The 24,972-nt window shown below is 36.1% G+C and overlaps 1 protein-coding gene across 1 annotated transcript in view; it reads right to left on the bottom strand.

Annotated features, from left to right (window-relative positions):
• The window catches only part of LOC127878814 (fibrillin-2-like), a 107,687-nt gene that overhangs the window by 20,303 nt on the left and 62,412 nt on the right, over positions 1–24,972 (bottom strand). Inside the window, exons 13-34 of the mRNA XM_052425341.1 lie at positions 21,061–21,186; positions 20,686–20,811; positions 20,120–20,245; positions 19,763–19,885; positions 19,340–19,465; positions 13,691–13,816; positions 12,873–12,997; positions 11,604–11,715; positions 10,885–11,010; positions 10,217–10,327; positions 9,493–9,535; positions 8,737–8,963; positions 8,242–8,367; positions 6,997–7,119; positions 6,283–6,456; positions 5,821–5,859; positions 4,493–4,627; positions 4,047–4,175; positions 3,484–3,609; positions 1,690–1,815; positions 1,252–1,377; positions 226–351 (exon numbers count right to left, since the gene is read on the bottom strand). Coding sequence (XP_052281301.1) covers positions 226–351; positions 1,252–1,377; positions 1,690–1,815; positions 3,484–3,609; positions 4,047–4,175; positions 4,493–4,627; positions 5,821–5,859; positions 6,283–6,456; positions 6,997–7,119; positions 8,242–8,367; positions 8,737–8,963; positions 9,493–9,535; positions 10,217–10,327; positions 10,885–11,010; positions 11,604–11,715; positions 12,873–12,997; positions 13,691–13,816; positions 19,340–19,465; positions 19,763–19,885; positions 20,120–20,245; positions 20,686–20,811; positions 21,061–21,186 — 2,727 coding nt within the window. The remainder of the gene's footprint in view (positions 1–225; positions 352–1,251; positions 1,378–1,689; positions 1,816–3,483; positions 3,610–4,046; positions 4,176–4,492; positions 4,628–5,820; positions 5,860–6,282; positions 6,457–6,996; positions 7,120–8,241; positions 8,368–8,736; positions 8,964–9,492; positions 9,536–10,216; positions 10,328–10,884; positions 11,011–11,603; positions 11,716–12,872; positions 12,998–13,690; positions 13,817–19,339; positions 19,466–19,762; positions 19,886–20,119; positions 20,246–20,685; positions 20,812–21,060; positions 21,187–24,972) is intronic.

Genomic DNA, 24,972 nt, shown 5'->3' with positions numbered 1-24,972 from the left:
TAAAAGCTTCAAAATATATTCATTTCAATGTTAATGTTTTGTTCATGTGTCAGACTTGGATATTGAATACAGCGCGACGTTAGTCGCCACTGGTTTAGTCGCCAGTAATACAAACAACAGCGAGTAGTTAACGAGTGATTTTAATTGCTAGTCTACACTTATACAGCTTTTGTCGTCAATGGTGAGCATAAATCCCGGGAAGTTCACGCATTGTAGTATACTCACCTATACAGCGTCTGCCATCCATGGTGAGCACGTATCCTGGAGGACACACGCACCGGAAGCTGCCCTCTTCGTTGATACAGCGGCCGTTAGCACACAGATTCTCAATCGTGCGACACTCGTTTATGTCTGTCAATTTTAATAAATGAAAAAACGTAGAGCGTTCATGTAATACCGCTCAGGTAAAAAATACTAGAGTGTTCATATATCTGACTGTTCGTGTTTTAATCTAATTGATTTAATGTATACATTTAATTGTTGCCTTTTATAAATAAGGCGTTAAGGTATGTTTTCAGATTGTATTAACCTTTAAAGCAAACCGATATCAATATCATTTGTCTCAGTAGATGTATATTGGGATTATATTTATTTACACGCTTTGATATGCGTTATGTCTATAAACCAAGAAAATAAACCTAGTCGCACTAACACACAGTCGGGTGTTTCTTTTTCCCCAGCAAACGACAACAAACTATTATAAGGATTTACCGTTTTAAAAAGCTTGAACCCGAGGCATTTGGTATAATTTATAGGCCAATAAAACCCAAAGCCATAGCAACATAGCAAATAAGCACAATCTAACTTCGGTCAAGTTCAATGAAAATAGTGTATATGTAGTTATTGTTAAAATTACATCTCAAATCAACATTTTACAATTCAACAGACATGAAGATTGTGTTTAAAAAAATTGAGTTAGTTTTTCTAACAGAGCTTTACGGATACAAGACCAGGGCCCGTATTCACTAAAAATATCGTAGACTTAAGTCTTAGAATAAAGAATATTCGTTCAATTAGAGCATTCAATAATTGATTTAATTTTGAATCTAATTCGTCATTAAATGCCTCTATTTACGCCAACATTTGTGTAGAGCATTATGTTAAAGTAAATCATTACCAGTGGTAGTCGAATATTCAAAATGTGGACATATATTCTTGGTTTTAAGTATTCTCTGTATAAGCGTTAGAATGATTCGTTGAATTCGGTCCCAGGTACCGTCAAGGCTGATGATTCCATCATCAGAAGCATACCTTCGCAGCTGTCGGTGTTCCTGGAGAGTCGATAGCCTTCACGACAGTTACACTGGAACGAGCCGTCGGTGTTGATGCAGTAGCCATTCCGACATAGTCCCGACATCTCTGTGCATTCGTCCAAATCTGGATAAACAAGGTAACGAAATCTCGAGCATTAACTCACCTTTTCCCACATCAAATCAGCCTTCTCTGATACCACATGATACCAATAGTCATCAACCTTATATTCTGTATATAACATGATTTACCTTGTTTCTCGTTAATTACAATCTTTGTCAGGGACATATTTCAGAATGCTTTTAGAGCGTTTTTCAGTCGATGCTTTTCTTTAAATGACCAATTTCATGGAGTTATTGGAAAACAACGCCAGTAAAAAAATCAGAATGTTTTCCAAAATGTTCTCAAATGTATAAATAATGAAATCATTCGGCTCACCCCTGCAGTTCATCCTATCTGACGACTGTGTGTAGCCTGGCAGGCACTCGCACAGGAAGCTCCCCGGAGTGTTCCGACACCGAGCGTTCATACAGATACCAAGGAACTCGCGGCACTCGTCCGTATCTGCGTCATACGGCACGTTGTGAATGCATATATAGTATAGCTTGGTCAACGTAAATAGATAACCAAGTTTTGTTAACAACATTCCGTTAATATAGAAGTATTTAAAAAGAGTTGCATATAAAATAAGAACATTTAAAACAAAGTGCCGAAATTATACAACACGCGAAATAAAAACATGAAAATGTAAATTAATTTTTTAAAGTATATAATATTTATTGTTGTAGTGAACATATTGAATTTGTTTTATGCACTGTTTGCCGTATTCGTAGTAAATTTTGAACACCAAAACAAATGGTGTTCTCCGTCGTATTCGTATTTTTCAATTAAAGCAATGAAAGGTCCAACATATATAATCTAGAATAGTTTATTTATAATCAGCAAATATGTAAAGCGTGATTCATGAATGCGATACTGCTCATTATTCCCATGAATGTTTCTGCATTAAAATACATGAATACGAGACACAAATAATTCTGAAACAAAAGTGAGTATGTAAGGTCACTATTTTGCAGTGCGTTACTACGGGTTGCACAGGCAAATATGCGACGACACTTGACGCTCATGCACTCTGCACATGTTTTGAAGAACGCGGGTCATATTATGTCAAGTAAAATTCAAGATTTACAAGGTTTGATCTGTTTAAATACTCTTGACATACTATGGTGGAAACATTTCCATCTCTGGGTATATTCGCATAGATACAATAAAGTAAAAGTCCAATATTCAAAGACATTTTTTACAACCAATTCTATTTACACTGTTCTTACACTGAAGATAGGAATATGGTTGTCATCCATTAAAGACAGACGATGCTCAAAGCAGTTTTATAACATACTGGTATAATGAAAGGACCTGCTTTATTATAGGGCGTTTTGATGCATGTCGAACAAATGAAGCCTGTATTTTGCAAGACCGCGATAACATAATACCGGTGTAGCGTGAGAATTGCAAGACCGTGAGGAAGTTAAGATTTACCGTAAAATAACAGGTTTTGCGCATGCGCAGTATGTTGAAAACATGCTCGTGATGAATGCAAGGCCGTATCCTTACCCTATTTTAATGATTATTGCAAATGGCAAAAGATTTAGATGCTGAAAGTCAACTCAAAAACCCGTCCTGATTTTTACTCGTTAGTTTTCTTATTGCGTGAAAACAAAAATAACGTTGTTATTATAACGTAAGCAGATTGATTCAGCCCCAAGCTATTTTGCCTTGGTGATATAATCTGGGTCGTTTATTATTAAAGCTTATTAAAACAACCATGTTTAAGTCTAAAAAAGTCGTTGTGGTGCGTCGTTTTACTTGGTGTTCCAAGATGTTCACATGCGTGCTGTTTACTTTGCAAATGTTCAGACAGAATTTGTTCAATGTCAACATTTACTACTAGGGTTGCTTTAAAACCTACAGTTTACATATTTAAAAAAAATAAATGTGAGACAGACTCCCAGTATAGCCGCAGTGTGTCAATGCTCCATAGGAGCTTTGCAATTAATCATAATGGGAAGAAAAAGAAGGCTTCAAATATTTTAGGCTTGGAAGGCATATGACCATGGGATGTAGCACAGAGTGAACGGCTTATCAAAACAACATTTTATGACACTAAAACGATTTTCCCATTGATATGCCTCAAAGTTTCCACATACAACCAAGCGGGAAGGCGCTACTTACCGAGACAGAAGTCCCTGGAGGCGGCCAGTCTGTAGCCCTGCTTGCAGATGCACTGGTAGCTGCCCTCGAGGTTCCTGCAGTCGCCGTTCGTACAGATCCCCGCCACGTCCTGGCACTCGTTGATATCTGAACAACGGCAAGAAGATATGACTATAGTTAATGGCACTGTAAGTTAATCATTAATCCGAATAACAGTTTGCGCCTTTTGCAAGGGAAACATCTTGTAAAATGAAAGCTTTTGATTTAGCGTTTATTTCTCTGCAAGATTTCATTTTTCATTTAATTAATAATGAAATCCACCATTGTGAGTTTCTTCACACAATAAATACGAGAAGGTTGCGTAACATATACTTTTTGAATCATCACCATTAGAATGTGTCACAACAAATGTATTTGTATATGTAAGAATCAATACTAGGGATATTAAACAAATAATTTTATTTAAAAAATCGCAGTCAACCTTCATGATTTAAAAACTAGTATTCGTTCTGCATAGTATATAACTGGTTGTCTCTTGGTATTCGTGTAAATGTCCGGATATTGTTTTCTCTCTTTCTACTTACCTATGCACCTGCCGCCCTCGGATGCTAGCTGATAACCAGGGATACACTCGCACCTGTAGCTTCCTAGAGTATTGATACAGATGGCGTTGTCATGACAGGGGTTCCGGCTTGCTCGACATTTGTCCACGTCTGTATGGAATATATTTAGTAATTTCTTAGTAACTTAAGAATATATTAACTCTTAGGGCCTTCTTTTGCTATGCTTAAGCCTACATCATGTCAAACATACTATCATTTACTTCTTTTAGTACAAAAACAGCGGAGGCATTTTTGTCCAAGAAGGCAAACGCTCTTATCTTCTTTCTTATAGAGGTCAAAATGTGCAGCTTAAATTTAACAAGCTCAATGGTAAGTGCCAATAATGTTTGATGCGTTCTTCGCACTTTGTATTGATAAAGACTTAAGAAAATATGCGCGATCCAAACATTTGAACTTGCGTAGCGTACCGTCGCACCGCTTGCTGATGGCGTTGTATGTGTAGCCAACCCCACACTCACACAGGAAGCCCTCCTCCGTGTTCGTGTCGATACATCGGCCGTTCTCGCACAGGAACTGGTATATCGAGGACTCGTTCGTGTCCTCTGTAATGGTTGAAACAGTAAATATTGATCTCGCTCTGGGAACACCGGGCTTAAGGCATGTGCGTTAAATATCATACCAGATTAGCCTGTGCAGTAGACACATGCAAATCTGATACGACACTTTCCACAATTTACATAATTTTCGTTTGAAGAAATCAACTTCTTAACGAATACCCAGTCGTCACTTATTATTATGTGCAAAACACAACATTGTCGAAACTACGGAAGGCAAGCGTATATGGCACATCCGAATAATATGGTTATGGCGGAATAATTTATATCGACTTACTGTGAAATAACATGGTATGTCGACAAAGTTTTGTAGCTTTTTTCCACTTAATTTTACGCGCCATAACGACATTAAGTTAAAGTCTCAACGTAAATGTTTTCGGCTTTTCCTGAAAAAAATATATGGTCGACAGGATCCAAGTCGACAAATTAACATAATTTTTGGCGTCATGCTCTTGTGAAAATGACTTTCAATCATAGTTTTAGTCGACACTATGTTATTTTTTACGCCATGACAGCTTTTTCATATCATGCCATCATATAATATGGTACATCACAATAATATGGTCATGTCGGATTAGTTTATATCGACTTACTGTGAAATAACATGGTATGTTGACATAGTTTTGTGGGTTTTTCCCTCTTAATTTTACTCGCATAACGGCATTAAGTTAAAGTCTCGACGTAAATGTTTCCGGCTTTTCCCGAAAAAAATCTATAGTCGACATGATCTAAAGCGACAAATTAACATAATTTTTGGCGTCATGCTCTTGTGAAAATGACTTGCCATCATAGTTTTAGTCGTCATGATGAGTTATTTTTTACGCCATGAAACCTTTTTCATATAAGGCCGTCATAGAATGTTGACATCAACACAGCATCAGGGAGTACCATATACGCTTCCATACGAAACAGTGTTTTCGGAGTATATTCATTTAATGATCACATAATATTTGTTTTACAACACTCAAAAATCAATGCGTTGTTGTCATTTAATGCGATGAAATTAGCGTTGTAAATTAACGCTGCGTTCGAAAATAAAAGAAAAACAGTTTAAAAAAAGAATTAAGTATTAAATTACATACAATATGTTGAACACTGAAAATAACATGCTTGATTTGTACAGAAGAATGCTTCTGTACTGAATTAAAGCTAGCACACTATTCTAAAGCATTTGAACCCACCTCTGATAGGGTTGGGCTTGCAAAGGTCCAGATATGCTCCGGAAAACGTACTTCTATTTATTTACAGTGAACACTGAATAAAGATGATCTGATAATTGTTCAGGGGCAGAACGACGTTATATTTCCACTTTACATAAATTGCTAATGCAGCAAACATTGATCCAACAGTTAAGAACAAAATGTATATCAATACAGTATTTAAATTCACGCCACCAAAAATAGCGCATTTACTAACAGCATATATAAAGACTGTGGTACTTTGAATTAATTGAAATAAATGTGTTTACTTATGGTTTACAAAAAGAGACATATAAGATAATTTTATTCATGAAAATATAAGACAAACTTATGCCTAACCTAGCATACTGACAACAGGTTTACGCTACGGGCACGTTTGATCTTATTTCTTGCTGATCAAGTATTGATTTGAACAAAGCATTATGTGACACTAAAAAGCCTCACTAGAGTTCTTCACGGGGCAGGGTTCACACGGGTTGCCCCAGCCCTGACCCAGCACCCCCACACAGCAGCACTGCCTCTTGGTGACCTGTGAGGACAACTGGTGGTCGCACCGCGGGGGCTGCCCTGGGGAGTAGGCGTTCGTGAACGCAGCGTAGCAGGCGTCCTTCCGCATATCTGGTCAGGAATAAAAATGTAGTACTATTTAAGACCAGTGCTTTGGCTTAACACAGGCTATTCTAACAAAAAACAAAAACAAAAAAACTCCGGTGTTTAATCCATAATTTGGGTCCTACTTAAAGTAGTCTGTTTCAGCGTCCGATTTGAGGAGTCATAATGATTTTAATTTTTAAAATGCATAGATGCATTAACAAGGTTTGTAGGTGGTTGATCATGCTTACTTTTCACTTTAAAAAATCATCTGTGTAAGTAAATATTTATAATTGTGTTGCTCTTATTAACTCAATCAAATAAAGCAATCATAATCAGCAGCAAGAGCATCACCACCACCACCAGAACAATAGCCATTAGCACCATCATAATCAACATCATCAACAGCCTCATCATCCCAACAAAAACATCATTCGCAGCACCAAAACCATCATCAATATCATCATCCTTGTCATCGTCATGGCCATGATCAATGTGTAAAATATTATATAAATCCTACAAATATTATGAATGTCCATATATAATACAAAACGCAGCGGCCCTCACCCATGCATCCTTCGCCCGCCATAGGCATGTATCCATCCGGACAGAGGCAGGAGAAGTTGCCGGGCCTATTGACACAGGTACCAAGTCCGCAGTAGCCGGGGTATTCCACACACTTGTCGATGTCTGAATACAGCGATTTGAAAGGTAATCGAAGTAATACAATTAATATATTTTATGACGACGACATACAACACATGTTCTCAAATCAAATCGGTATTCCAACCTCGTTTTAGTATCGTCGTTTTTGCTAATTCAGGTGCATGAATAACCTAATACATTAATTGCCCAGTTTTTTTTGTTGATTGTCTGCCATATGCAAACACTGTTAAACGTTGACAAAACGAAAAACATGTATTTTTCAGGCGTAAGAAAATTATAGTCAAATTATAAGGGGCTCAAAACCTTGTTAATCCACGCTAATTATCATTACACAAAAACATTGTCAGATGTAAACATAATCACATTTAACGTGTATATGTTGTATTGTAAATGTAAAATGTATCGGTCAGAGGATAATTATTTAAATTATTTTGTTTGCATGTAAATATTAAACAATCAGTGTTGCCACGCCAGAATTTGGTATTTACATGTGCTAAACATATAAATATGTACCACTGGCATCACATAAATAAAGACGTTAAACTCACAGTTCTTTTATAACTATAAACGATTGTAAATGGACACCTTTAAATGGACTTTGGCATGACAAAGCATGAAAAAATCTCAAGCGCATGTAATAAATTAACACATATTTATTAAACTGATTAAACTAAAGGCAGTATAAAACACCGATGCATCGTTTATTATCTTACAAAAAAAGAACTAAACACGCACGCGCATCATTTACAAAAAATGGCGTCGATCGAAATTGTAACTCTCAAATAGAGTTTTGACGTTATGATCAAAAGAAAATCAAGATGGCTACGTCAATTCCGATTTTTTCCATCCTCATCATAAAGACACTTATACTTGTTTAATTGGGGTTGATATTCGACCAATATCTCGACATTATTCAGTGGTCATTTTGTAAGTATCTTTTGACATTTCAATCTGTTTTTTAAACACGGATACGAGTATTCTTTGGATGTTTATAAAGCGGAGTGGTTGGGAGTACACGTCCAAATTGTTTTTTTTAGTTTTCTGAATCTAAACGTCATCGGTGATGTAACCAATACGAGTTTTTGTCGGTCAAAGGCACAACTCAAATGCATTACAGACACAATGGTGTACCCCTGCAGCACCTACCGACGCATTCCTGCGTGTCGAGATTTAGCATGTAACCGACCGGACAGATGCACTTGTAGCTACCAAACATGTTCTGACAGTCGCCGTTCTTACAGATACATGGCGTCTCGTGACACTCGTCAATGTCTGCAAATAAACGGAAAAAAGTGCGTGGCAATTAAACAGTGCACATAATCGGTCCATACACAGGCACATGCATACGGTCATACTGGCTTACATCAGACGATAACTGGATTATCTGATAGGTGCATACAATCTAGGAAATACTGTTTAAAGTGAGTAAGTCTTTTATATTGCACTTCATTCGTTATAACAATATTAACGAATGAATGCAATAAGAAAAGCACAAGGAAGATGGTTATGACTGTAGTGTAATAACAAATACCAAGAGCGGTGATGTGAAACAGAAAAATCAGACTACCTATTAGAAATATATTGTTTTATTTTAAACGCGTTAATTTAATATGTTTCAATAAAAATTTGCTTTCCACGTACCCATAGGCAAGAGCGTGGATCGGGCCTGAAGCCCGAGTCGGCGATGCAGAGTGCCTTGTACTCGCGGGTGTTGTTCCGTGGACACGGCTCGCAGAAGCCGCTCACCTCGCCCCATCCCACGCTGGAACAGCAGGCCGCACGACCGACGCTCTGCGAGATGATGCAGCTGCAGACGCCACCACGCCGCTGCTGGGAGATGTCCAGGTAGCAGAAGCCGCGGCGGAGGTCTGTTACGCCGCAACACATGTATATTCGCATATAGGATACCAGATGCTCATTGTAAAAGTACTCATTTAAAGCACTTAAAGACGTCACAAACCTGAGCAGTGCATATCAAACAAACATTCTCTTCTCAGGTATTGAACTATTTTTTTTTAATTAAGTTTGAACAGAAATTACTGTTGTATGATGACATTAAAACAAAATAGAATTGCAACCAGTTGCTTAAATAAAGCTATGGTTACACAAGGCAAAACACACACACACACATACACACACACACACACACACACACGCGCGAAAACAACAAAAACAAAAGCACAAGTTGAACAAGAATGGCGTTCATGTAAAAGTACATATAAAGTACCACAGTTGTTTCTCAAACAAAAAACAATGGTTCAAATAAAAAACGTCTCCATTTTAAATAGGGCATATTGAAAACCAAGTCTATACATACCGACGCAGCCAGTTCCCGCCGCGTTGAGCTGATAGTTGGGCCGGCACTGACAGAGATATCAGCCCGTCTCATTGATACACGTGCCGTAGAGACAGTTGTCGACGTCCGCGCACTCATTGATATCTACAGCGAGTCGCAGTTTAATTTGTTTAGGATCTCATTGCATGATCATTCGTTTGCAGTTGTTTTTGTTAGGAGACCATCGTTTTAATCAATCAATGCACTGACTGTTATTTTTTAAAAGGTTGAACCTACACTTATGTTTATGTTTAAAGTAAGGGGTTTGTTCTATAAAAATTGCCAAATTTATGTTACTTGATTTATCGTGAATTTGTAATTAACGTAGAGGCATTTTTAAAAATCAATATTAGAATAAAACAAATCTTTATTTTTATTTTAAGACAATAAAAATCGAAATATATTTTTTTATTCTTTGCATATGTGTTTATACATGCAAACAAACACATGACAATACAATTATTTTTGAAATACCCAAGGCGTAATGTAAATAAAATATGATAGTCGATATATACATTAAAGAAATTTTATTATAAATGCCTTTTGAAATATTTTCTTTGATATATAAAAACAAGACTGGGAGAACATTTTAGTTGCTTATTGAAAGACTATATCAAGATAACAATATGTTATCTATCTAGTTCCGTATTTATATCTCATTATCTTTATAAAAGTATTGATCAGTAATTGAAAGATGTCTAAGAAAATTCACGGCCGAAACTCGTGATATGCCATCACACCATTACTATAACACTTTCAATGGCAAAGTCGTAACTGTGCAATTACCGCCAATGTCGTCCAACTTAAATCCCGGTTTACACCTGCACTCGTACGCGCCAATTGTATTTACACAGTCGCCATTCACACACAGGTTCTGGATCTGGCATTCGTCAATATCTGACAATAAATATCGTAGATCAAAGCTTTGACGGTATTTTAAGAACAGCATTCGTCCCACGCCTGTGAAATATTTGAATAATATTCACGATGATTAATATCTTTACAGGCTTATCATTTCGTAAGCAAATCCCAAACCCATAAAAGTAAACTAACAGTCATTAAATTGGCAGCGTTCTGGGAAAACAGGGCTTAATTGATGCGCATAAATAGCCGTCCCGATAAGCCTGTTCAGTCCGCAGGGTGTCGGGCAGTCCGCAAGGTGTCGGGCAGTCCGCAGGGTGTCGGGCAGTCCGCAGGGTGTCGGGGACGTTTTCCCGCTGTTGTTTTTTTGTTAAAGGAAGTCTTGTCAAAACTAAAATCTAGTCTATGAGATAGTGTTCTTCCTCATGGACATGTGGGTACTGCACAAGCTAATTAGGTAAGAAATTTTACGGACATACATAACCAATCCAGTTTTCCCGGACAGCGGCTCAAATGCGTGTGTTCACATCCAACCACTTCAAATTTACCATATTCTACATTGCCTCATTTACTGGCTTCTAAACCTTACTGACCTATGCATGACTTCTCATTGGTGGAACGCGCGAACCCCATGTTACACGTGCAGCGGTACCCGCCAATGAAATTGTAGCACCGGCCGTTCACGCACAAGTCCTCCCGCAGTGAACACTCATCGATATCTGCAAAACATGTAAATGTTATGGATGCGTGGTTGGTAATGAAGTCAGCCTGGTGATCAAGAGGTCTAGGGTTCGATCCCTACTCCGGGAGCGTGGGAAAACACCAAGGACTGGTACATTCCAGAAAACGAACATGATATTGTCTCAATAAGCCATTGGCTTAGGACGGATATACATGTACATGGATGTTTAAACTAAGAATCTGCTCTCATATACAGCTAAAGGCTGCTTAAAGTAACAAAAGACTCGCTCTCAAAAATAATTTTTGATTTCTACGTAAATACCAAGCACTGTATAGTACCACGGAACTTTTATTGTTTTTTTAGAACAGAAAAATATTAAACGCAATACTACAGCCAATTCTCTAAAGTTGCAGTTCACTTTAGTTCTTGAAAAGCTACCTATATAATAATTCAGGAGCCCTGGGCAGCAACACGCAAACGCTTATCGATTACTGAAACTTGCTCGATACAAAAACACGGTAACCCTTAACGTTGATATACTTCATCAGTTTGACTGGCAATCTTAATATTAGAATACAATTCACGTACACAATAACAAAACAAAATTTGAACAGCAGTTCAGCACGTTACCTCTGCAGTTGAAACCGTCCCCGGTGAATCCTTCTTCGCAGATACACGCGTAATTTCCTGGTTCGTTGACGCAGACGGCATTCTGGGAGCAGACGCCGTCACTCGTTGATATCTAACAAATATAACATATTGTCAAAACTTTCATAGAATATGGAATATAAAAATAATTTTCTCATGCAAAAAAACAATAACAATTATAAACCACCGTGATAACAAAGCTGTTTGCATACAAAATCGTAATAGTAATTTTGTTTTAATTTGAAGTCATGTATTTGTGTGAAAGCATTTATTTTAGATAAGAAGTTGTTTGAACAAGGGTTGTATTATGATTTTCTTTAAGGAAGCATTTATTTTCGTCAGCATACTATGAAGTATAAAATTATACTCATGCCTTAATTTGAATTATCAACAGTTTAAAGAGCACGTATTATTTTATCTAGTTACAAAATGGAAGTTTCACCGGAAGTGTACCTCTGCACGTGAAGCCGTCTCCAGGGCTCAACATAAATTTTTGAAGCCACTTGTCCAGTCGGACAAGTAGACCAAAATTTCACTTGTCCTGACCAAAAAGCAACTTGTCCTGACCATTATATCTTATTCTGCTCAGCTCTTTGCAAAATAATGAAATAATACAAAATGCTCAAATCATAAAGACTTTAATCGTTCGATATACATGTTAACATAATTGTAGGCAATTTCAATACAAAAAGAACTGACGCTTCTTTTCGTAATTGCATTTTGTTTTTTGGCGACCTTTAGGTATTTTTTAGGTAAGTTTCTTGTGATTTTGAAGACAAAAAACCCAAAGGAAAGCAGATTAGACATTTTTTAAGCAGACGATATTGTACTACATGTAACAAAAACAAACCACAAATGGAAATGATGTCGTAAAATCATTCTATACATAGAAATGACGTCACTACGTTAATTGTCTGTAAGATCGATCTGTACCGGTGTCGTAAAATGCATATTTTTAACAAGGGAGAATATTCTTATTATCTTGGCAAAGAAAAATGTTAAGGGTAGCTTCCCTTGTGAACAGTACGGTTTAGTATCACATGGAACTATCGGAATATCTAGCGCATTGTCGTTTAAACCTACACATTTAATATAATCGAAAAAGTTTTGTGGTAACTCCACAGAAATAACAGATTTAAAGGCATTTTTCTAAGTAATTAATTTATAACGACCACTTGTCCCGTCGGACTAGCAAATTCTTTATTTACTTGTCCGGACTAACAATTTGGTTGTCCCGGACAGTCGGACTACCGTTAATGTCGAGCCCTGGTCTCCCTCGAAGCCAGGCTTGCACTGACACCTGTAGGAGCTGGCCGTGTTGAGGCATGTCGCGTGCTCGTCACACATGTTCTTTCCGGTGAGGCACTCGTCGATGTCTGCAACAAAATGAGTGAATATGAACCGCGCTCAGGAAAAAAGAAGGTTTAATGCGTGTGCGTAAAGTGTCGTCCCATATTGGTCTGTGCAGTCCGCACTGGCTGATCAGGGTCACACTTTCCGATTAAAAAGTCTCTACTTAGCCAAAATCCAGTGAAGGCCGAAAGTATTGTCCCTGATTTGTCTGTGCGGACTACACATGCTAATATGGGACGACACTTTACACACATGCAATTAACCGCCTTTTTTACCAGACCGATGTCCTTGGCGAGATTATTTACGCATTTAATGTATTTGTTAAAATAGTCATTTTATGATAGAATTCAAGCTTAAATTAGATAACTAGAAGTACATGAATTCCATCGTAAACAATAGCAATTAAAACATAGTGTAAGTATCGTTAAACTCTGTTGAATCGTTTAATTAACTTGATGAAACAGTTTTTTTGGTATATTCACTCATGTGTTATATTCTCAAGTGATGTATACACAACTTGAAAAGAAATGAGCCTACGTAAGTGATTGAACTGACTTTCACATCACATAATTTCAATAAAAACATGTGTATTTGCATTATGAAAGACAAATGCTATCCACATTTACGTTAACGAGCTGTATGAAAAGATCCCTTCCTGAATCCGATTCAACTCACACTGCCGGAAGTGACGTGCGATCATTGCCGTTTGATCCTACCTGTGCATCGGTTAGAGCCCTCCGCAGCGTCGAAGCCATTGTCACAGTTACAGCGGTAGGAGCCGGGCAGGTTTTCGCACACGCCGTTCTCGCAGAGGTTCCGGTTCTCAGAGCACTCGTCGATATCTGGTGTATACAATATTACGGGCAAATTCGCGGGCGTTGACAGTTTATTTGTATCAATTTTTTTAAATACAGAGAGAAATTACCTTAAATATAGGCTATCAAGTCAAATAATTCCTGCCGTCATCTATTTTCGCGATGGAAAATCAAAGACCGCTGGAGCAACATAGGCACTTCGACAAACGCTACATGACACGTATATGCATTCCTCAAGAAATAATACGACAAGAAATTTATTATTTTGTAGGTAATGGTACTCTATCTCCTTGCATTATATGATTTTCTACGATCAAAATACGTCTGTTTGCCTCCGTGTGTGACACTTCCTGTTTCCCATAATGCATTGCAAATTGAAAATTGCTCTAGATGTTGTTAACAAAATCTTAAAAAAGATAACCCGTCTAAATTATTTGCGTACTTCCGGTTTACAATATCGAATAAGATTAGTTTCGAATTAACTTCTTCAATGAACCCAATATTCTATAGTTAATATTATCCCTTTACATAAATAAACAATTGTTTAAAAGTTTAATTTGTTCACAACATGAACGGCCGCGTTTCTTTCGTCGACAACTATACATATCTGTGTGACGTCACTGCTTTGTCAATACGTCATTAAGAAGTGAAACTCTGGTCACTGGTGGATGTTTACATTGTTGAAATTTAATAAATAAATGGAATGCACTCGATTGGTAAGTAATTATTCAATTAAAATATTGCGTTTGGTTACATAAAACATCAATCTATAATTATATTGCTAAAGATTACCTTTGATAACATGGGAACTGTTTTCGGCACATACAAAATTTCGCCGATTTAAAATTTAAGGTCATTATTATTCAGTCAAACTAATGGAACATAAAAGTTATCATTTTATTAAGTTTTGGAGTTATTTCTTGAGTTTATTCTACGTGACTATTCTTAAGACCCTTTCTTTTGTGATGTATGAAGTTACGTTGTGATTGTAAACAATATTGCATCTCCGACTCATACTCGATCATTTTCGTACCAAACTGTTTCAAACTGTAAAAAATTAAACTGTGCTTACATACACATTGGAAATAGACTAATTCGTATGTACATTTTATCCTACATGCCATAAATTTTCAGACCGATTCCGGGACATTGTGCTAAATTTTCCGGGACATTTGCCGATTTTCCGGGACATGTATACAAATAGCGACATATGAAGTCATATCATGGGACCCCACTGTATCGCGATACTTGTCGAAAATCAATTACTTGCTTGCAAAAAAGCCGATATATTACCTAAAGTTTATATCCAATCCCTAAAAAAATCATTATTTCACAAAACAAGCGCATTTATTTTACTTTGGTGTGAGAATTAGAGACGTTAAAGAAGAAAGGTCATAACCTGTCAAATCGTCCGTGAAATCTAGGTCACTCCATTATATCCCGCTAATTTTACAAAAGGAAAATATTTCAAGTATGGTGGGCAACAATTGCCATAAAAAATTTAATAGGGTACATAACATATTTTGTTATCATTATAAACAGTGTAAATCACAATTTTATCAAAAATAAGATTTTTAATCAGTTTTAACTTTTACACAGAGAATTAATCTGTGTGTTCAATCATAAGACTGTAAACATGTTTATTCACAATGTGGACACAGAAATTCAGTGTCCCTTCGTATTACTCTCACATTTGTACATAATTTCAAATGAGTCCAATGTGGGCATTTGTCTCATTTTCCCCATGTAACCAATGTTATGTATGGGAAATTGTCAATGCCTGCAGGCTCAAAACTATTGCAAACGCAACATGATTCAGAGTCAGTCTCAATGTCCTCATCTCTGTTCGCATCCTCAGGACTCAAAATGGGCACTTGTTGTTTGCTGAGTCCAGATGTACTTGGTATAGGTGCCTTTTGTGTGTCCTTTTCTTTAACTTCAGGATTGAAAAGAGCTCATGTATATAAATATGAGATATTAGTGCTGATTTAATTTTCAGTCACTGTATACACTTAAAACGTGGACTGCGTGTAACACGGGTATTGAATTCAGACGTTGTCATGGGTGGCGCGCGCGGTGTAAGCTATGACGTCAAACTGTTTCAACTTACATTGTAAGTAAAGGCGCTTTGTTTGTCGCAATATGAGTGTGAATGAATCGGACACCGCGAAAATCCGGGTGAAACTGGATTTATTCATGAATGTGCATTGCGTAATCCGTTAAAACTACACAGCCATCAAATTTGAGCAAGCCAATTCACAACGAATTAACCCCTTTTGTTTGACTGATTACGAGACAATCGACAAGATAATAGGACCCCCCGTTAATGATCGATTTTGACACGTAGCGTTTTTGCCTAATCGGACAGGCATTGCTTTGGAGATGACGCAATATCAGTGGCAAGTACAGATTTGCATGCTAAGATAAGGAACATACAGGTTTTACTGAAATCCGGGACATTTGACAAATTTCCGGGACTGCGGGACAGGGTATGCATTTCCAAGACTGTCCCGGACGATGCGGGACGTATGGCATGTATGATTTTATGGATTCTCTTCGATTTTCTTTTAGAAGCTGCTCTGTCAAATGCTGGACTTCACACATTCCATGCAGCATTCTGCTGAGCAAAACTGACTGCGTGCTTTGTACTCAACAACGAAGCAATTCTGGACCTATAAAGCTTGACCGGGACTGAAACATTAGCAATTGTGACTCTGTAATGATCAACGTTAGTGGATTGTAAAGAAACTGCAATTATTGTGAAGAGACTTTATATTTCTGTAAGCAAAGAGAATATACTGCATAACAAGTATCAGTTGTGAAAACAATGTGAAAGAATAGTGAAATTAACAATTTGCAATCTGGCATGTCAAAGGAATTGTTGATATTAAAAATGATAGTTCCCAGGCAGCTCTAGACTTTTTTTCTGTATTTCTATTACTAGTATTAATTCATTAAATGTATGCCACAAGTAAAAAGCACACTCTGTTTAGAGACCATTGTGTTGTCTCATTGTGTGATGATGACTTTGAGTAATACAATGTACATTAAACAATATCTACTAAGTTGTTTTTAAGTTTCAGATTTCTTGTTTATTATATAAATAAATGTTAATTTTTGCTTAAATAAAAATGTGCATAATGCAGTGCCAGTTGCACACTTTGCAATATTTTTATTACAAAGAGTGTGTTGTACACTTGAACTTATACCTATAATTAATATTAAATCCTTGCCTAAAAATTCATTTGACACACCTGAGACCATGTTGTGTATTACCATTATTATTTTGCACATTATGCTGACACTTTGAAAACATTGCAAATAAGCGAAAAGCAGAAGTTTAGTCTTGTCAACTGTCTCTGATTATTTTTTTGAAGACCATATAAGAAGCGAAAGTGTAGGATACGGTATTCATTTTATTTGATGACTGCTTGTTATTATGTCTTCATAGAAGGCGTACTGGATGAGTGGAGTATTTTTTTTGGTTCTACATCTTTGATGAAGTCAACTCATTGACATTTAGTGCCATGACTGAGCGTGTTTTTTAACTAACAAACGCGTGGTAGGAACTTACCGAATACATGCAAACTCATAACAGTGTGTCTAATACTACATGTGTTGAGTGCACAGAAACAAGGGCGAGAAGATAAGGGTATAAATGAACATACTGAATGTGTTATTTTGTTTATGAGCTTGAACATACAAAAACTTGACTTTAATCAATTGGGATGTACATGCAGTTTAATAATCGGGTTGTTATTTTATTATCATATTCATGTGGAAACTGCCTCATTCACATGCAATACGCAGCTGCTGTTATATGTTTAATGCCACATTCCATAATAACTGAATATCTTTACTTTCAAAACATGAAAAAGAATTAAATGAAATGAAAGTAAACGAAATAATGTAATTAAATTCAGGTGAAAAATATTTGATTATATTTTATTTAAATATGGTTTGGTAAATTATTTACTGGTAAAACAATTCTTGTTGATAACAGTAAATTCGTGATAATAAGTATGTTGTTGTTTATTTTTTGTCTCACACATAAAGTGACAGGTACACTCATATATTTAGCGTTAAGCTTATGATGTGGGTCTCCATCATAAATCTAAATTTTTGCTACTAGTATTTTCTCCTTAGCACCAACCTAGTAATGTTCAATCTGTGTATGCCATAAGCGATAGTTTTTACCAACTGTTAATTCCTGAGGATTCAGAAAAAGACAATAAGTTTACCACATTTCATGACATAAGCTCTAACAGTGCGGAAGATATGCAAAGAGTATTGTGTCCAAAGCCAAAGGTGATATTTCTGGTCTGTGTAATTTTGCGCAGTGAATGAGGTCTATGCACTTCTTTCAAGATAGATGCAAACGCTCCCGCAAGCATTGTTGCATTTATATGTTTATTAACATTAATTAAGTACAAAAAGTTTTTCATTTACATATGCAGGGGATACATTTACGATGTCGATGATTTAGACATGGGACCAAAATAATAAAGTACGGCAGCTTTCTTTTTTATGCTTGAGTTAAAAAAAATCGTTTTAGAAATAATCTCGCCCTAAAACATAAATGGCATCCCTGCATATGGAAAACATCAATAAAACACAGTTTCGCAAGATTTTTTTTATTTTTTGTTTAAAATTCTAACATTGTTTTTAAAGTAAACAAAAATGGAATACATGTTGAAGATTTTGAAAACAGTAAAAGGGGTTACTATACATAAATCATAGATTCATAAACTTGTTTAAGATTAAAACAAATTATATTTTATTGCTTTGCTAAATAACATATTGTTTTGTAAAGAAATTGAATGTTTTGTTGCATGATAATGTGCAAACATATATTACCCGTGTTATCTTTAACAAACATCAAATAAGCTTTTGCCCGTAAATTAGGTAGCACCTATTATCATATTATTATATATGCATGTGCGTTAAGTGTCACGACAATCTCAGCTTTGATGAACTTTTTCGTTTAAAGGAAGTCTCTTCTACAAAAAATCCAATGAAGGCGTTAAGTGTCGTCCCTGCTAAGCCTGTGCGAATTGCACAGGCTAATCTGGGACGAAACTTTACCTGTACGCATTAAGCCAAGTTTTCATAGAACGAGGCTTTTATACCAAGAAATGATCTTACGGAAATAATAAAGCAATTACTAAATACAAGTGCAAGCTATTGAATCAAAATTATGAATTTAACCGTGTGAAATCCGTTTTCGTGCTCAACGATTAGGAAATATGAAACTTTAAAAGATTTAACATTGTGAAAAAAGGCGCATCACTGTCTGTATTTGGGAGATGCTTAATGAATCGTAGTTTGTGTGTTAATTCATTTTTAAAGCTCAGCATGCTTCTGTGTAAGCGATAAAATTGAATATAGCAGACGACGTGTTCCAATGCTTAAGATGTTCCTATAATATTTAAATACTTTATTGACAGCTTAATATTCATTTATTTTTAAAGAAGGTATCTCTGTCCAACACACATTAAATGTTCCATTGTTCTAATTCTTTCAGCAAATAAAGAAGACAACACGGCGTACCGATGCATTGTTTCATGTCCTGGGATGACCGCAGCCCGTCGGTACATATGCACCTGTATGCCCCTGGGGTGTTATTACACTTGCCACCGTTACAGATGTTCGGGTTCTCCCGACATTCGTTGTAATCTAAAATAACAAGGTGCCGTCAAAACGACGTCGACAAACTAGCCGATGTATATATAGGTATAAAACATTGCATTAGGAATACGGTATGCGACAAATTATGATTATTTTGTTTAACCTGACGGATGAAATCTGTTGCAGGTAAGAAACGCTATATCATATAAATATATGTCTGGTCTCGTATTTATCATTTTTATCATTAAGGAAAACCTGTAATATGGAATCTTAAATAAAAAAGTTTTGAATAAAAATGTTTGTTGAAGATATTTAGATTTGGGATTTTACGCACTGTGTGCTCACCTTTGCAATTTCTACCGTTCGGCATGAGTGTGAAGCCCATCTCACATCCGCACGCGAAACTTCCGGGAGAGTTCACACACAACATCTCACACCCGCCGTTGTTCTCCGCGCATTCATCGATATCTAAAGAGAAAATATATGTTCTAAACAAACCAAAATATCTTTATAAAATGAGATAAAGTAGAATACAAATAATACTTTTACAACAATAAATAAATTCCTTAATTTAAATAAATAATTAAACGCCTATTCATTAAATTTCCAAATCCATGAATCGCTTAAAAGAAAAGGTCTTGTAAAAAAATGATGTTAGTTTACAAAACGATGATATTTCCCTAAATCAGCCAGTCCGCCTACCGACGCAGGACGTTTGCTGCGTGTTCGGCTTGAATCCCGTGTGACATCTGCAGTGGTAGCCGCCCATGAAGTTCTCGCAGTAGCCGTTGGAACACACGCTGCTACTTGAGCCACACTCGTCAATGTCTTAAAAAACAAATTGGCAGCAAGATGTTTGAATGGTGAGAATATAATTTACAATTACAATATAAGCATTTCCAGTCTTGCTCTAGTATACTATATGCTAACAACTAATGCATGGAGCTAATGCATTTGATTTTACAGACATGTATTCAAGAACTGTTCGTCAGATTGCAATAGAACATATGCAAGCATTTATTGTAAACTGTCATAGGATTAGTGTTAATTACTCCAATAAAGCAAACTGAAGTATATAATGACCGCTACAATAATTTGGTTTAAAAAACGAGAGTTTTTTCAAAGCCGACTGGTGGATATTTAGTTCTATCCAGTATTACAACTTCATGGAGCAAAAACGGTATATCTAAAAGACGAACCGGTCAATTTACTTTTTTTAAAAATCTATATCAAAATAACACCGTTAATCAAATTACGCTTGTTCGTACCGACACACGATCTTTCGTCGGTAGAGAGCTCCAGGCCGGTAGGACACTCGCACCGGAAGTTGCCAGGCTCGTTATGGCACGTGCCGCCTCGACAAAGAGACTTGTCTCCTTCGCATTCGTTCACGTCTGCGAGAAAGGTTCGACCAATGAACATGATTGTTACAAAGCCAAAGAGGGCAAGTTTGACCAATGAAACAAGAATTTTAGTGACCGACCCTGTTCATTGACAATGTTCAAGTCCTATTGTATTTGGACATAACGTGCGAAGTTAATTTTACATGTATATACAGCGTGCACGTTTGGTGAAATTTTACAACGGTATGTTTAACGTGATTAATGAGATAGTAACTTTTAAAATACATTTTATTAAGTTACCCATGCACATTTGCGCCATCATGACTGGGGTGTAGCCTTGGTTACACTCGCACCGGAACATTCCCTCGGTGTTCACGCATGCGCCGTTTTCACAGACGCCGAAGGATATACGACATTCATCAATATCTAGAATCATACCAGATTGCATTTTCTGAATTTCACATCGCTTTTATATAAGTAACACGTTTATGGTGTACTAGTTTATACATTTGGAAAACGCACGTTTGTTTAATTGTTTGTTGGTTGGATTTTTGCCGTTTTAAACAGTACATGTACTTCAGTATTATGAAGGCGGTGACTTTACCAACTCACACTTTTCCTTAGCTGGTTTACAATTGCTTTGTGCAAATATGTATTTAATTTACTTTGAACTGCCCTATTTGAATCAGCATACATTATTTAAGTTATTGAAACACGTTGTTAATAAATCACCATGGACTAAAAAAACATGAGTGCATTTAACTAAATTTAATAACAAACATAATTAAACCTTCATGAAGGACTTTTTTAGCAAAAAAACACTTAACAAGACTATAGACGAGTTAACGCGTGACGTCACACGCACCTGCAAAGTTTAGACTCCGCCCACTTGTTGGCAAAAAGAGGTGGAATTCTTATAAGCGCATATAGAGAAGGTTGACATTATCATCGTTTTTATTGATACTCATGAACTGTATCAAATATAATTTTACTATTTATGTCTGAATAAAACATAAGCATGCGTGGAAATTCATTTTTGGAACGATTATATTGTTGTTATTATTTGTGTTTACTAAAAACGAGCTATGGGGTGGAACGTACACTATCTACGAGCTCGTTATGTGGTTACCACAAAAATCTCTACTAAACGCATCTTCACGTCCATTTTAGATACAAAATTTCAAAAATGGAAATTCTTTTAGAATAAATTAAATTTAATGAAAAAACACAAATAAGGATGAAAACAAAACAAATAGATCGCTTTTTGTGCGCAACATATAGTAACTGATTTTAATCTTAATATATCTGTACAGACTAACCTTGTTACACAACAAATAAATTAATAAATCTCATTGTTTTATTTAATTGTGCACACCAATTTTGAAACTATTATCTCATGATCGGAGACTGCCCAGACAATTACACAGAAAACATGCCGGTGTCATAAACATAGTGACCAATACTTTAATTGGGTCCCTGCATAGACCACATGTGGCAGACTTTATGATACCTCCATGCCATCTCTTGGCATATTGAGCAGTCATATTGAGCAAGCCAAATATTAAAGCCAAAATACGTAACATTTGCTTTAGTAAATAATTTAACATATTAAAAAAAGAAGATATTTGTCTGAAACGGATTAACAAGAACATGCGTATTTATATGTAAGCCAGTTTAATCATAATAAATTAATACAGTGCTTTATAACTTTAAATTTAAAATATTGTTCAATATTACTGCTACACAATTGATGTATTTACCGCGGGTACCGGCAAATGTAAACTCGTCAATTTAGTGTAAAGATTGTACGTTCTTGCATTGCACGTAACACCATCATGAAACCAAGCAATCACAATAGATAAACAATATTTGCTGTAGGTGGATGGTCCACGGCCGTCCACAAGCTCAAATGACCATATATGGAGAAAAAGGCGGGACCAAACCAAATAGGCTTGCAATGCGCATGCCCAAGCAAAACCGATTGTAAGCCATCTTGAATTGTTAGCGTGAAAAGAAATTATACTACATTTATTGGATATTTTAATATGATGAATATTCTAGGTAGAGAATATGGATAGTATTATCATTATTAGTATTACGTCAACATTAACTCAACAATTGTATTGCTGACATGAAGAAAAAGCTATTTCGAGGTTGTTTTGACCATTGATTGCTAAGTAGGTCAAACTCAAAGTTTTAACTTTTATTGATATTTTATTTAGTTAAGGAATCTTCGAGTAATAGTTAAAAAAATCTTTCGCATTCTAATTCTATAGCTAAATCATGTGTTGTTGCTATATTATAAACTTTCGTGCATGAGCCATTTAAATCCGTTTGCATTACTTTTTAGTTGTTTCCCCTGGAAAATTCTCTTCTTGCTAGCCTTCGCCGAGTTATTCAACAACATCGCTATATTGCTGATTTTTGCTGTTGTTTTTTGGTTAAAGCTGCATGCTTTTGTTGGATAATGTTTAATTTATCATTCACGTTTTACATATGATTCTGTTTAAACCATATTTAATCTATGTTTTGGTGAATTTCGCGCATGCTTAACTTGCCTGATTTCGGACGTAATTTACTTTCGGATACATGCTCCTCTTGTGTTTTTTCGATGTTTTCTTATGTATGCAGATTAAAAAAACAGCTCATGCTTAAATGTGTTATTGAGCAAGTGACTTCTTTATACTATGGCAGGAATAAAAAACTGTTATAAAATTATAAAGGAAGTTTAGTTACATGTATAAACTCACAGTCACAAGTGTGTAAGTATTACTGTTACATTTATTTATATTTACTAAAAGTAAATATATGCTCACATATCAGTAAGTATTGTACAGCCCTAAATTATATTTAATACACCCATCTAGGCAGTTAATTCATATATGTGCTGGCTTTAATTTACATTCATGTTATTATCACCCTGCAATAGGCGGAGGGATATTGTTTTGGCTTTGTCCGCCCGTCTTTCCGTCCATCCGGCACTTTTGTGTTGGGAGCCATATCTTGGAAGTGCTTTGGTGGATTTCATTGAAACTTGGTATGAGTATATGTATAGATAAGAGGATGATGCATGCCAAATGGCATTGTACACTATCTGTTAATAACGGAGTTATGGCCCTTCGAACCTAAAAAAATGCTTTTTTACCTGAGTGTCAAATATAACACTTGTGTCCAGAAGCTAATTAGCGGGGATATCAATTCAATGAATTTGCTTGTTATTAATTGAAGGGAAATAAACCTGTTATTTTGTCTGTCATTATGGTGTTTAAAGTCACATTTAATGGCATCCAACCTACTTTATTTCAAATACAGTAACACCTGGCGCCATGACCTGGATGCAGATTCTAAGCAGATGGGCCAAAATGGGGGCAGCTAGAGAGACTAGCCTGGAACTGACAAGCCTGGAGGGAGCTGGTTGACTGTTGGCGAGATGGGACAACAGACGAAGAATAAACGAACCTACTTGATTTGATAAACATTTTTGTAAGTCATTCAAGAATCGAGCAAACTTTTTGTTTCCAATAAGCAGTCCTGTATATATCCGAAATAAAATAAAATGTTTCACTCAGGTTCCTTGATACTCATCTTGGTATTTAAGGGACCTTATAACAGATTATGGCATGTATTGAAGTTTGTCATTAAATGCGTTATATTTATAAATGTAAACATTAAATCTAAAAAGCTCAATTAAAAAACAAGAACAAATTAAAAGAAAAAGTAATCCTCATCTGGGCTCGAACCACTGACCTCTGGAGTAAAAGTCTAACGCTAAGACGGCCATCCATGCTCATACAATATTTTATACTTTAAGTTTCTATAAGCAAAGCTCGTAGTGTCACAAAAAACGACAACAGAACTCCAAATTATTCAATTGTTTTGCTTTGCAACGATTTATCATTTTCAGGTTGTTAATGTTAAGTATAACTGTTTTCTCACAAATATCATAACTGCAACAAAAATGTGCAAGTCTGAAACAATTTTTATGCCCCCTTTCAAAGAAAAGGGGGCATATAGTTATCAGACTGTCCGTCTGTCGGTCCGTATTTCTGTCACACTTTGCGTTTAGGTTTCGAAAAATGCTCATAACTTTAATTTCCCTTGAGATATAACCTTCATATTTGGTATGCATGTGCATATGGACAAAGCCTTTCCATACGAACACAAATTTTTACCCCTGTGACCTTGACCTTGAACTTAAGGTCCGTGTTTAGG

Source organism: Dreissena polymorpha, chromosome 4, assembly GCF_020536995.1.
Source record: "Dreissena polymorpha isolate Duluth1 chromosome 4, UMN_Dpol_1.0, whole genome shotgun sequence".
In the NCBI taxonomy this organism is placed as follows: Eukaryota; Metazoa; Mollusca; class Bivalvia; order Myida; family Dreissenidae; genus Dreissena; species Dreissena polymorpha.
The sequence above is the reverse complement of the archived record's forward strand: the minus strand, read 5'-3'. Positions and strand labels throughout refer to the sequence as shown.